A 14,052-nucleotide genomic window follows, 5' to 3' on the forward strand; every position below is an offset into this window, starting at 1 on the left:
GAGGGCTCAAGACAGGGCATTATGCCCAGATAGGGCAGTGGAGGAATATGTAAAAATGAAACCACTGAGGGAGGGGCCTTTCCTCAAGCACAAAGATGGGTCTGCACTTTCACAGTTCCAATTCAAAAGAGGAATGTCACAGTGACTTGCGGTTGTGGGTGAGAATCCCAAGTTATATGGAACGCACTCGTTTAGGATTGGGGCCGCATTGCTGCCTGGAGAATTAGGTATAAGAACATAAGAACATAAGAAATTGCCATGCTGGGACAGACCAAGGGTCCATCAAGCCCAGCATCCTGTTTCCAACAGAGGCCAAAAACCAGGCCACAAGAACCTGGCAATTACCCAAACACTAAGAAGATCCCATGCTACTGATGCAATTAATAGCAGTGGCTATTCCCTAAGTATAATTGATTAATAGCCATTAATGGACTTCTCCTCCAAGAACTTAATAAGAACATAAATGGAGGATGAACAGATACAGCAATTTGGGCGCTGGACATCAAACAGGTTTAAGGGCTATGTTAGGGGAGCAAAGCATTGGCAACAAATATCCATCATCATCTGCTTTTCTTATCATGGCAGGAAAAAGGGCAGCAAGTGAACATCGGCCACAAATGGTGAGGATTGTAGACCACTCGTTTGTAAACTGGGCAAGAAAAAGCGGCAAAGAGGCCAGGTGGAGATACACTGGGCATTCCCAGAGAAAAGGCAATCATAAGTTGTTTGTGGCAAAGAGGTATTAAATGGTATCCGCTGATTCTTAGGCTATGGCAAGAGGCCAGGGTACACCCTAAGCCTGATATAATCATTATACACTTGGGGGATAATGATTTGGAGGCACAAAAAGGGGTCAACCTGATTATAGCAATAAGAAGAGATTTGACATTGAATAGAGCAAAGTGACAGAGCGTGATAATCGGATGCTCTCAGATCATCCCTGGGTTGGTATGGAAAGGAGCCAGGAGCAGGCGAGTAGAAAAAAGCAGAAAGAATGTAAACAGAGAGGTGGGTTTATATGTGAAGGAACTAGGAGGATGGAGAATTCAACAGGCGAAGTTGACAGCTGAATGTAAAGGTCTGTTCAGATAGGATGGGATCCACCAAACGGATATAGGACAAGACATTTTTAATTTAAACAAACAGTAATAGAGGCCCAAACAGAATCCTAAAAAAAAAAAAAGGGGGGGGGGGGGTGGGTCGGGCCCTAGATTACTGGTCCCTCCTGTGGTGACAGCTCACCAGCCAAAAGGAAGACTAAATGGGGGTGCCCAGGTGCCATTAGATAGGGGGGGGGGGGGGGGGACGACGACCTGGGCTGGTAGTAGGTATTAATGTTTACTTTAGTACATTGTGAATAACCCCCAAGAAGGAAAGTGCAATGTAAGGCAAGAATAAATAACCCCAAGGCCGGGATCCGACACAAGCTGTGGTCTGGCTGGGCTGGGGAGTGGTGGAATAATAAATAACAAATGATGGGGGCAGGACAGTACACCCGTCCCAGCCTTGAACGTCTTACCCAGTGCAGTTTGATGAGGGGCAAGGTGGTGGAAAAATAAATAAATCATGATGGAAAAGGAAAGGGTTAGCAGAAAAGAAAAGTTTCCTTGGCGGTGAATGCTGCTTTAGGTGTAAGGTTGTTGGTTAGATTATAACTATTTATGTAGTTAATTTAAAAGTTGTGGCCTATATATTCCAGTGTGAAGATTTACAGTTAAAGTTTACACGTTATGTTGTATTTGAAAGAATAAACCTTGGTTTTGATTAAGGTGTCTCAGTATTTATTGGATGGAGGTGGGGTTGCCATTGGTTATGGGGACAAGAGGTGCAGGCGTGCCTGTGGTGTTTCACAGTTAACTTTCTGTACTATAGCAGAGTCCCTACAACCTACATGAATTACATCAGACTGTAAATCCCGCTAAAAGGACAGATTCCTCTTATAGTGCTCCCCTGTCAACTGAAATATTCTTCACAGTAGGCTTCTTTTTTGGGAGAAAGCTGAAAAAAAAAAAAAACCTATGTAGCGGGCATAATCAAAGAAGACAAACTGCGGCTGTTTTTTTACCCCATCTTTTCGAATCCCTTTCGCTTTCGTCTGCTTTCCCTCCTTTTCCGCCTGGGGGGGGGGGGGTAATTTTGTTGCGGCGGCTGCTCTTGCCCCAGCAGCCCGCTCCCCGCTCGGTGGCCTGGCGGGCCCGGGCAGGCCGGGGTTAACGCTGAGGAATGCAGGCGCGAGGAATGTGCATGCAGATGAGGCGGCTGCTAATCTCATGCTAATGAGCTGCTGGCTGGGAAGGAGCTGAGCCATTGGCTGCCTCGCATCCCCATCCAGACGGCTCTGGAGCGGCCCGAGCCCCCGCGAAGTGCCGGCCCCCTTCAGCCGAGCTGGATGAGGCGAGAGAGGGCAGCGGACATGGTGGACTGATCGTACCGAGCTGGCTCTGCTGAAAGAATTCCTCTTGCGCGTGCGGGTCCCGTCTACGCCCACCTTTCTTTTTCTTTTCTTTTCAAGAAATCTGTTGCTCTCCCCCTGGATTTTTGTTGTTGTTGTTTTTCCCTGTTACTTATGGAGGAGTTTTCTGAGCCTGATCATGCCTAGGAAAGGGAATGGACAGCTGCCCTTACCGGATGGCTGGGAAGAAGCGAGGGATTACGACGGCAAGGTTTTCTACATTGACCACAACACCAAGCAGACCAGCTGGATTGATCCCCGGGACAGGTAGGGACGTGCGGAGGAAGAAAGGGGGCACATAGCGGGGGCTGGAGCCAGAGAGAAAAGCAGCCTGGGCAGCATCCTGCCCGCGGGGGGGGGGGGGATGTGAGGGTCCCACCGGGGGGGGGGGGGGAGGGCGGCAGAGGGATGAGCTGTTTTGGTTTTGTTTGTTTGTTTTTGCGAGGAGAGGAAGAAGGACGGGATGATTACGGCAGGTCTGAGGGCTAAGAAGGGAGGGGAGGGGAACAAAAGTGTCAGCCTGCTTGGAAATTGAAAAGAAAAGGGGTGGGGGTTGAGGAATGCGAAGACTCTGAGAAAAAAATGTTGCAGAGCAACTTTCAGGGCTCTCCGTCCTTGGAGTGAAAAAGGGGAATGCAAGAAAACTTTACGGAGCCTTTCCCTGGTCTCGCATGTAGGCGACCTTATCTGGTTTTATTTCTTATTTTTTTTTGGTTTTTGTTTCCTTTGAACTCCTGAAAGTCTAACTCCCTTTAGGATGGATCTTTTTTTTTTTTTTTTTTTCATTGCTTGGGAGTCGGTGTTATATTGGTTTATGTTTCGGAAAACAAATGCATCACTTAATCCGTCAGATGCAATTTACAGGACGATATTTATGTGGGGGGTGGGGGGTGGAGGGAGCATTTTCAAAATTCAGACGAGGAGTCAGGGGCTCATAAATATCACGAAGTCACACAAGAGTACGTTTCTAACTGCAGCTTTCCTTCATCGCGCGTTGAGGAGGAGTCCTGCTTTTGTTAGGGGAGGGGGTTTGCCCTGGGAGATTCTGGTGCACACAGACAGGCAGCCCCCCCCCGGCCCGGTTACTTTTGTCTCTGCGAGCCGTGCATGGCTTGTGCCCGTTGCCCGAGAGGCTTCTTGAACCCCTGGGGCCAGGAATTGCAGGAGGCGGAAAGGAGAAGCGGTGGAGTTAGTGGAGCGGCAGCAGCCCTGGCACGGAGAGGAGAGGGGGGGTGGGGGACTGGCCAGTCAGCCAGGCCTCATTGGTTACTAATGTAGGCCTCGGCCAGCCCCAAACCGTTCTGGCCTGGGCGGAGGAAGCCATTCTTTTCCATGAAATCATTGGGACGGAGACCACAGCAACTTTTACGCCGAACAAATGGTACCAACATTCTAATTAATGTAGTAATCGGAACAGAATGAAAATGTAGGGTTTTCTGCACTCCCCCCCCCAAATCCTTAAAGATTTCTGTTAACTTTCCAGCCCACAAGGATTGTGATTGCTTTGTTCTTATAAATAAAATGCTAAATGGGTTATCCTGGGGTGTTTATGAAGTCTTTTTTTTTTTTTTTTTTTTAAACATTCATAATGAAAGCAATATTTTTTAAATAAAAGGTTTTCAGTTAGCCTGGTCTGCCTTTTTAAAAACTTTAGCCAGCATAAAGTAGGCATTTCAGATCTGCTGTTTGATATCTTAAATGATTGTTAGAGAGCATCCTCTTGCAAGACAGCTTGTTTAAATTAAAAGAAAAAATTGTACCTACCCAACCATATTAAATTGATATTCATCTATATTCTACAAAAAATGCAATTGCAGATCATCATACTGCTGTTGGATCATGGTGAAAGATTTAACAAGCATTTCACACCCTGTCATCCCTAGTCTGACAGTTAAAATTAACTGTACGGTGTCACATAGTTATTTGTTTTTTTCCACTTTGCAACAGTTAGCAATCTGAGACAGGATTCACTCAAAGTTGGGACTTGCAAACTTTGCAGAGAGAAAAATATTGACAACTGGCGAATGAAAATAATGACATCCTTTATAAAGAATAGTCTGGCCCACAGGCTTTGTATATCTTTAAAAAAAAGTCACATAAACACTCTTTTTGTGCCTTTTTAGACCAGCCTGTTCCCCAAAGTATGTAATACATTATCCATTTTATTACAATGTATATATTAATCTCATTATCCCTTTTTGGATCTGTGGAGTTGGCTCGCTTTCAGTTGTTCTCAACATCTGGAATTGGGTGGAAGAAGTGCAGTGAATATGTTCCCACCATGATGTCATATTTAATTAAGGACAAGAAGAGGAACTTGCTCCCCACTCCCCACATGCCTTATTTAAATAAGTTCCAAACCTCTTATACAGCTATATGCCATATGATATTATAGGGAAAGTGAGTAAAGGAAAATTACACAAATATCTCCGTTCATTAAAAAAAAAAAAAAAAAAAAAATTATGTTTGAAGAAGTAAGAAGGAATGTTATCCTGGACTTAAGAGACATCTCACATGTCTAGTGAAGTGAAAAAAGAAGCACAGGAAAGGGTCCCATGCCACTCTTTGCCTTGTCCTCCTTCCCTTTAGCAGCTATACTGCGCATTAAGGAGCTCCTGTTGCTTCACAGACCGCACCGCTCTACATTCCATGGGACTCTCTTATTACCAGACTCTCACATCCATGCCCAGCTAACTAAAGAGCTAATTTTTCAAAGGGAGTTTAGGGGAATTTTGAACGAGCTGCCCTCCTCAAGCTCACCTGCCTAGCCCTCAGCAAGTGATCTATCTCATGGAAGTAGAATGGCACTTCTTGTCATGTAAGATGTGTGAATTTTGGAGGCGACTGCAAACAACTAGGTCACACACAAAGGAAACGAAAAGATGCATCTGCAAACTTTGTGGAAAAAAAAAAAAGTACGACTGCCTGTGTAAACGAGAGTCAGCTTGATGGCCTAGCGGCGGTACCTCATCTAACTTCTATTCTTATCTCGCTATTTTAAAATGTATATTCTGCCTCTTGTGAAGCTTCACAGCAGATTGCATTCTGGTACCGTAGGTGTTTCTTTATCCCCAGTGGGCTTACAATCTAAGGGCCTGATTTACTAAAGCTGGTCTGCCGTTCTCTTCTGAGGGGGAAAATGCTTAGTGAATGAGGCCCTAAGTTTTTGTCCCTGAGGCAGTGGAGGGTGAAGTAACCTCCCTAAGCAGGTAAGGATATCAGTGGGATTTGAAGCCTGGCTTGGCTGGTTCACAGCTCTAACCACTTAAGCTACACCTCATACTCTCACTCATACTCTTATCTGCAAACCCATTGAGGGCGATGTTAAATTCTCTGAAAATACCCTTCAGAGTTTTCAGCCCTGGAGAGAAAGAGAATCCTGGCCATCACTATTGAACTTACTTGCACTAGGTTCTGAGGAGAAGTGTGGTGTTTCTTTTTTGTCTGAAGAGCATTGCTGCAGCGTCCAGGCTGGGTGGGAAATAAATGTAGAAATTTCCTTGAAGCTGCGAGTGAAGGTTCAAAACAGGCCGATGCAATATAGTGTGCTGGCCGAGCGCATGGCTTTACACCTGCTTGGACGTGCGTCCAAAATCCCTCATGCAATAAGGGGATTAGCTCATTCAAAACGCATGTCCAAACCAGCATGTAGCTAATAGTGCTTATCACATATAAATTCATATTGATGAGGCTATTAGCTATTACCCCTGCCCGATGCAAAAAATTGCCACGCGGCCACAGATCCCATTTTTTCCACCAAATCATTTTTTTATTGAGGCATAGAGAAATGATAGAAAACAGAGAAATCACAAGTTACAACTTTCAGAGCAAATGGAAGAGATTATCCAACCACAGAGCCCATTTTAACACTGCAAATGTAACGCCTGCCCAGGAGCAGGCATTAAAGCAAGCGCGCTCAAGGGTTGTCGAAAACCCCCCAAAATCCTGCTGTCTGTGAAAGCTGAATTATGTCCTGCTCAAGGGCTTAACAAAAGTAAAAATCCTGCTTTCTGAGGTTCCTCACAGGGGTAACCACAGAAAGCAGCACCTCCAAGGTCTGGCCTAATCTGAACCCCTGCCTGAGTGAAGGAGCGAATACATTAATATTAAGGGTTGGGCACTTGATTAGTTTATTCGCTCCTTCACTTCTTGCCACTTGGTCCATTCACTGTCACATGTCAGTGAAAGGACCAATCCTCTTTCAGAAGGGACATTAACATGAAATGTGCTCATAAGTATTTACGTGCATATCCCCTGGCCACGTAACTTCTGCTAGGGATGGAGTGTAAGTAATAAGGCAAAAAAAAACTAAAGAGGTGAGCGGGGTTTTAAGGGTCAGGAATAACAGGGTAAAAGGGAGGTTATTTAACTAGTGGGTTTAGGAAGTCCTATCCTTTACCCAGGCAAACTGGGAATGAACTGAGAAAAGTGATAATTGCGTCGGCATGCGTGTCTACCAAAATCCCCCACTTATTTATTTATTTATTTTATTTATTTATTTATTTATTTATGGTTTTTATATACCGGAGCTCCTGTATACAATACATATCGCTCCGGTTCACAGAGAACAGTAATAATTACTGCCGGGTGGCAGTTTACAAGGAACAGTTTACGAGGAACAGTTAACATGGCCATTTGCATGGAACAAATCAGAATACTCAATCTAAGTAATAAGAAGACAGAAACTAATTAGTCTCAACTTTAAACATATAAATAGGGCAATTTATAATCTTGGATAAGTACATTAGAACCAAAGGGCAGGGGTTGTTATATCTTCTAGTTCTTAGCTCTCTGGGAATGCTTGCAGGAAGAGCCTTGCAGGAAAAGTCTTGCAGGAAGGAAAAGCCTTGCAAGAAGTCTTGCAGGAAGCCTTGCAAGAAGTCTTGCAGGAAGGAAAAGCCTTGCAAGAAAAGTCTTGCAGGAAGACTTATGTGGTAGAGACGGCATTTGCGCCCACATGCACGCGTCCATATAAAATTGTGCGCACATGTATGTGTGTATAGCCTATTTTATACCGTATGCTTATATATGTGCATATGTTATGAAATGGCCACGTCCTTTGATGTGAGCCGGTATATGTGTGTACATGTGCCCCCATCTGCTGGTATCAAAGTTATCCTCCCTGTGTATAGTAGTGGTATCGGTGATTATCTAGAATGATGGTAGGCAAACTTTTTGGCCTGAGGGCTATATTGGCTGCCAACCTGTGCTGCTGGGGTGGGGGGATGGAAGTCCCTCTGGAGATCTGAGGAGGAGATGGCAACTCCTTTTGTCTGCTACCACTTCCTCAGAGTAGCTTGAAGAATCAGGTAGGTACAGCTGCCACACCTTTACCCAATGCTGTCAGAACCCACTGCCAAATCACCTCTGTGAGCCAGATTACAAGATCATGTGGAGCAGGTATGACCCCCAGGACATAGATTGCCCACTGCTAATCTAGACTAATATAGGTATTTGAGTCCATCTAAGCTATTTATAAAAAGTAAGACCCAGAATACCAGGCAAAAAAACTGGCCCTTAAAAAATATCTCTATGGATGTGAGAGAAACCCAGTGTAAATTTTTACTCTACTTTTATATTCCACAAAAGCAAGGGCCTGCCCTTCATTTGGCTACATCAGACCTCTGCGATAGGCACCCTTGGCCACCATTTCTTGGCTTGTCCTAAAATTCAGCTTTTCTGGCGAAGAGTTCTAGGGCTTTTTTTCTCTGTTACCGGGACTCAGATACCCCCTTGACGGAAAAACGGTCCTTTTTGATGACCTGTGAGATGTATTTTTCGTAACAGGTATGTCCTCCTATGGTGCAGGAAAATAATCCTCCTAGCTAAAAAGGCAAATTTATAGAGGTGGCTAATTCCTCATCCGCCTAAGATGACCCAGTTGAATACTATATTTCGTTAAAGTAGTATGGAGAAGTGTATTTTACAATATGATATGTATAAGTCAAAACCTGCCTTTCTACTAATTTGGGATATGTAACTGCCCTCGTAATATGATCTTGAATGATCTCTTCACTGATTAATCAGATGAAGTTTTTTATTGTACACTGCCTTAATGGATATCAGAACTTCATCTTTTGAAGGATGAATTTAGTTTAGGGAAAGGAAGGGAGGGACATGGATGCGGGGGGAGATTTTTGCTTTATTCAATTGTTACTGTATTATTCAATATTTACTTGGCGACGGATAAGAACTCACCTTAACTGAGAGTTTTTGTATGCTTATCAAAATGAAATAAGTTATTTTAATGTTGAAATCTTATGTATAAGAAGGATTACCGCTATAATTGGGAGGTGGTTATTCAAAAATGTTAAAGGCTATTTGATAGAATACAAGAAGGTTTGTTCCTCTCTGTTTTTTCTGTATTTCACACAGCATAGAGAATTTTGGCCCAAAGTCAAGCTAACCTGGAGCAGCAGTAAATATGTTTGCGTCTGAAGAGACCCAGATGTGAATAAAAAGCATGTATGCATTTGGGTGAATGGGTGTTTGTTGGCATATCTGTTGGGGAAGTGGGGGAAGCTATTCCTCTTATGCAGTCTGAATCTCTTTTTATACCAAATATTTCCAAAATATCTGCCTTTACAACAATTGTGTTTTTGGCTCTCATTTGTCCTCCAAAAGTCAAAAATATTTTGTGTAAATCGAACCATTGTAAATGTCACTGATGGTTGAGTTCACAGAAAGAATGGCATTTGCACCTGTTTCAATATTTGACTAAAGCAGAATTTGGCAACAGTTTTCTTTGTCAAGATGTGCTTCTTTTTTTTTTTTTTTTTTAAGAAACAGAGCTTTAAATATTTTTAGATGGCATGCTTCAGTTTTCATTTTAGTTTGCTGTAATGTGTTTTGTTTAAGCAGATGTGTTAGGAAATGACCATTGCTGTAAGATGAGAACAAAAGCGAGATGCATGATAGGGCTGTAAATTTAAAATGAGCAGTTTTGCTTTTAGGATAACACATTCAAGTTCTGTGGATGGGAACTGACACTGGATTGCAATAGCTATAAGAACAACATTAGAATGGTGGAGTGGGCTGAGAGCGAGGGAAGCCAGGGTTCAAATCACACTGATGTTGCTTATGACCTTGAACATGTCACTTCACCTGCCGTTGCCTCAGGCACAAACTTAGGGCCTCATTTATTAAGCATTTCTCCCATAGACACATAATGAGAAAAAAAACTTCAGTAAATGAGGCCCTTACATTGTAAACCCTCTGGGGAAAGGGAAATATCTGACTATAACTAACCTTGAGCTACCAATGATAAGGTGTGAGCTAAATAAATAATACAGATTCATTTACAAGCTTAGTTATAAAACCTGTGATAAAAGTTATTCTATGTTGTAAAATATGACTGTCCATGCATCTTCTTGAATTCAATTTCAAGATCTTCATTTTCAGTTTTAATTTTTTTCATGAGAATTTTAATGTTATAACAAAAAAACCCAAAAAACATCCATGGGGAAAAAAGGAGGAAAATAAGTGGAAAAGTAATTTTCGCATGGAATCTTTTTGTTATAACATTGAAGTTCCCAGGAAAAATAAATAAAAACTGAAAAAGAAGGTCCCTAATTACAATACAACAGGGAAACAAATGTAACGTGTTTAGTGAATTGTCACTCTTACTTAGGGAATAGCCACTGCTATTAATTGCATCAGTAGCATGGGTTCTTCTTAGTGTTTGGGTAATTGCCAGGTTCTTGTGGCCTGGTTTTGGCCTCTGTTGGAAACAGGATGCTGGGCTTGATGGACCCTTGGTCTGACCCAGCATGACAATTTCTTATGTTCTTATGTTCTGCCTAGTGTATGTGGTGGTTCTTTTAATAATGTTTTCAGATCATTTTTTATAACGGGCCTTGGATTCACATATTAAGTTTTATTTACTCTTTTTTTTAAATGTAATCTTTATTAATTAAATCATTTACATCAAATGAAATAATAAAGAATATATGAATAATACTCTTTTGAGGGTCTAAGTGGAGAATCCTTAGTTGCAGGAACTGTCCCAGCAGAATTCCCCTCTGCAGATACCTCATCAAATCATGTGTTGATTGTGTATTCCATCGGCAGAAATCAGTCATGTCATAAAAAAGTAACTGTTAATAATTGACCTGCTGATTGAGGTTGAGGTTGGTCCTCACCAGGACATAGAGAGGTTGGTCCTCACCAGGACATAGAGAAATCCCTGAAGAGGGATTTTCACAACTCAAGTCCCCAGTGGGCTGCTGAAATACCTGGGGAACATGCTCATTCATTGGCCTTCTGTTACCAGCGCGAGGAGCGCGGTCGCCTCTAAAGCAGGTGTTGTGAGCCTTTGAGCCAGGCGCGACTCAGGGAGGAGCCCCAGACACACCACGGGAGGTAAGCTAGTGCGAGCATGGGTAGCCAGGAGCAGGACAAGGTAAAAGACAAGAACTGAAGGTCTGACTCTCAACCGAACCTGCCCGCCTCAGGATGACCAGCAACATAATGTTGGTCAATGAACAGTCCTCTGACCGTTCCAAGCCCTTTCGGACCTGCCGCTGGGTAACGGCAATAGGCGGCAGGCCGGACAGAAGATGATGGCAGACAAAGACCTTAAAACATAGAAGGCTTCGAAACAAGGCACTGAAGACAAAGACTCTGGGACAAGGTACTGCAGACGTAGACTCTGGAACAAGGTACTGTAGACAAAGGCTTAGGTCAGGACGAGGACGGGAGGATTAGACATTGGCACTGTCCCTCAGGGTGCCCTACACAGCCCACCCATGGGGCTGGTCATAGACCACCCTGTCCTACACCCACGGGAGCGGGACCAGCACAGGAAAGGAACCCAGCCTGACGAGAATCCAATGACGGGAATAGGAACCGACCTCGCGGATTTACCCTCAGGAAGTCATCTGGCAGACTCACAGCGCTGGAGGATCAGAGGACTTGGAAAACTCAGGAACAGGAACAACTGAAGCAGGAGTGGAACCTTGAAACATCAGGAACAAGCAGACACTGGACATGGAGCCATCAATAAAAGAAACCAGTGGAAACCTGGATCAGCACAGGAGAACCTGGACAAGCATGGCATCCGATCCGAAGGCAAACAGGAACTGCAGTAAAAATCCTTTTATAATGCTATAAGCAGGCAACTCCCTGGGTAGAGTCCAGATGGGCTGCCCCTCGCTGGCCCTATAAGAATTGAGAGAAGCCGCGGGCCCACCCCTAGGGAGAAGGGCGTGGCCCAAACCAGAACATCCAGGCTGCAGTGGAGCAGGCCTCGAGTAGGCCCCGAACAACATCGAAGGCCTCCCAGGCCATGGAGCAGAATTTGGACAATTGCTCAGGTGAGGCCCTGGCTTCGGAGTGGCCTCCAGAGAAAGGTGAGAGGCCTCCTGTGGCACAGCTATGGGAGGAATCGTAACACCTTCAGATCACTACCAATGTCAGTGAAGATGGCAAAACTTTAACCTTCTTTTATCACCTTATTTGTACCTAGGGTTGCGTGGCTTCGGCTGCGTGCTACAGGGGCCCGGTCTAATAGTTAGCAGTCATGGTAAGATTATGTCACCGCAGGCCTGGGAAGGGGGAGGGAGAGCAGTTCCTCACTATGTCTCACGCCAGTTTCCACCAGCTTGAGCAGTGAACTTTTCTAATCTGCCGGGGTTGCTCTCAAAGACAACTCAAGCTTCTTTCAGATCTCCTAGTTTTATTTACTCTTTAGTTTGTTTGCATTTTCTTTCAATGATGGTAAACAAAGTGAAGTCCTTGCTGAAAAAAAGTCAGGGGTCCTATTTTTTTCCAGATTTAGGACTTGGAAATATCTATCTAAGTGAGATTTTTGTCATTCCTGTGAATAAATATATTTAAACCTTCTGTTTACAAAATGCAGTTCAGAGTGCATACCTCCTCAACTGAACAAACCCCTGACAAATTTTGGTTATCTTAAGAACATAAGAAAATGCCATACTGGGTCAGACTAAAGGTCCATCAAGCCCAGCATCCTGTCTCCAACAGTGGCCAATCCAGGCCATAAGAACCTGGCAAGTACCCAAAAACTTCTACTTCTTTTTGACATAGTATATTATCAGGCTTATTAATGTATGCATGACCCTCATGCTTACCTTTTCAGGCCTTTACAGGGAGTACTGCAAAATATCTTATGTTGACACTGATTATTGGCTGTGTTTTTATTCAACTTACACATGTAATTTTCCTTTGCCAAGAAAATTATGCATGTAAGTTCTGTGGTGTCAGAAAATTAGGCACATATGTTGACTATTGGTAGCAAATTGATGATATCCTTTCCCACTTCAGAGTCCACATAAGTTCATAGTTTTCCTATGCCATGGAATTTACCTGCCTACAGACTTAAGTTAAAATTGCACATGGAAGGAAATGGGCAATGATATATACATCACACACACTCAATTTCTCAAACATAAGCCTATTCTTTGTCTTTGAAACACAGGCATGCTTTTTTCTGACACGCATTCCACACACTCCCGCTTCCATTCTAGTTATTTAATTAATTCATTTAAAATATCTTGCTAACTGCATCTGCTATACAGAGATCGCCCAAGGCGAGGTACAACAAACATGCATAATCCAAAACTTCAACACAACGAAACATTACATAAAAACATAAAATTAAGTAAAATTAAAAGTAAAAATTGAAAACAAACAACTAATGATGCTGCACAATGTCAAGCATAGCTCCTATTTACTTCATGATTTTCCTGACCAACATATCTGCAGAAATAACCAGGTTCTCAACTTCATCCTCTATTTCTTACACACACATGACAACATATCTGACATAAACATACATGTTATTGTAATTCTCTCTTCAATGGACTTCCTATAAGTACTCTTAGAGACAGATTTTATAAATTTGTGCGAGCGCGTACTTTTGTTCGCGCACCAGGCGCGAACAAAAGTATACTGGATTTTATAAGATACACGTGTAGCCGCACATATCTTATAAAATCCGGGGTCGGCGCGTGCAAGGGAGTGCACATTTGTGCAACCTGCGCGTGCCGAGCCCGGCGCGCGCAAGGGAGTGCACATTTGTGCAACCTGCGCGCGCCGAGCCCGGCGCGCGCTGCCTGTTCCCTCCAAGGCTGCTCTGAAATCGGAGTGGCCTCGGAGGGAACTTTCTTTCCACCCCCCCCGTACCTTCCCCTCCCTTCCCCTACCTAACCCAACCCCCAGCCCTATCTAAAACCCCCCCTACCTTTTATTGGCAGATTTACGCCTGCTGAAAGCAGATGTAAATCTGCTCGCGCCAGCGGGCTGCTGGCGCGCCATCACCCGACCCGGGGGCTGGTCCGGAGGCCTCAACCATGCCCCCGGGCCGGCACCACACCCCCGGTCCCGCCCTGAACCGCCCCTTTTACGAAGCCCCGGGACTTACGCGCGTCCCGGGGCTGTGCGCGTGCTGGCGGCCTATGCAAAATAGGTGCGCCGGCACACGAGGGCCCTGCGCACATAAATCTGGCTGGATTTACGCGTGCAGAGCATTTAAAATCTGGCCCTTAGAGCATTAAAAATCGTACAGAATTCCCAGCACCCGTGGAAGGGATTCCAAGATGGCTGCACACTAACCTACCACGCTCTGAGACGACCTGCTT

At 44.1% G+C, this 14,052-nt stretch overlaps 1 protein-coding gene across 2 annotated transcripts in view; it reads left to right on the top strand.

Moving 5' to 3' along the window:
* Positions 1-2,314: 2,314 nt before the first annotated feature.
* Positions 2,315-14,052, top strand: part of WWC2 (WW and C2 domain containing 2) — a 396,047-nt gene continuing 384,309 nt past the window's right edge. Inside the window, exon 1 of one of the 2 annotated variants that reach the window (XM_029581662.1) lies at positions 2,315-2,719. In XM_029581662.1, the coding sequence (XP_029437522.1) occupies positions 2,592-2,719 (128 nt within the window). In that variant the 5' untranslated portion in view covers positions 2,315-2,591. Of the gene's footprint in view, positions 2,720-8,844; positions 8,918-14,052 lie in introns of those variants that run through there. The other variant, XM_029581741.1, reaches the window with a different exon arrangement.

Source organism: Rhinatrema bivittatum, chromosome 1, assembly GCF_901001135.1.
Source record: "Rhinatrema bivittatum chromosome 1, aRhiBiv1.1, whole genome shotgun sequence".
NCBI lineage: Eukaryota > Metazoa > Chordata > Amphibia > Gymnophiona > Rhinatrematidae > Rhinatrema > Rhinatrema bivittatum.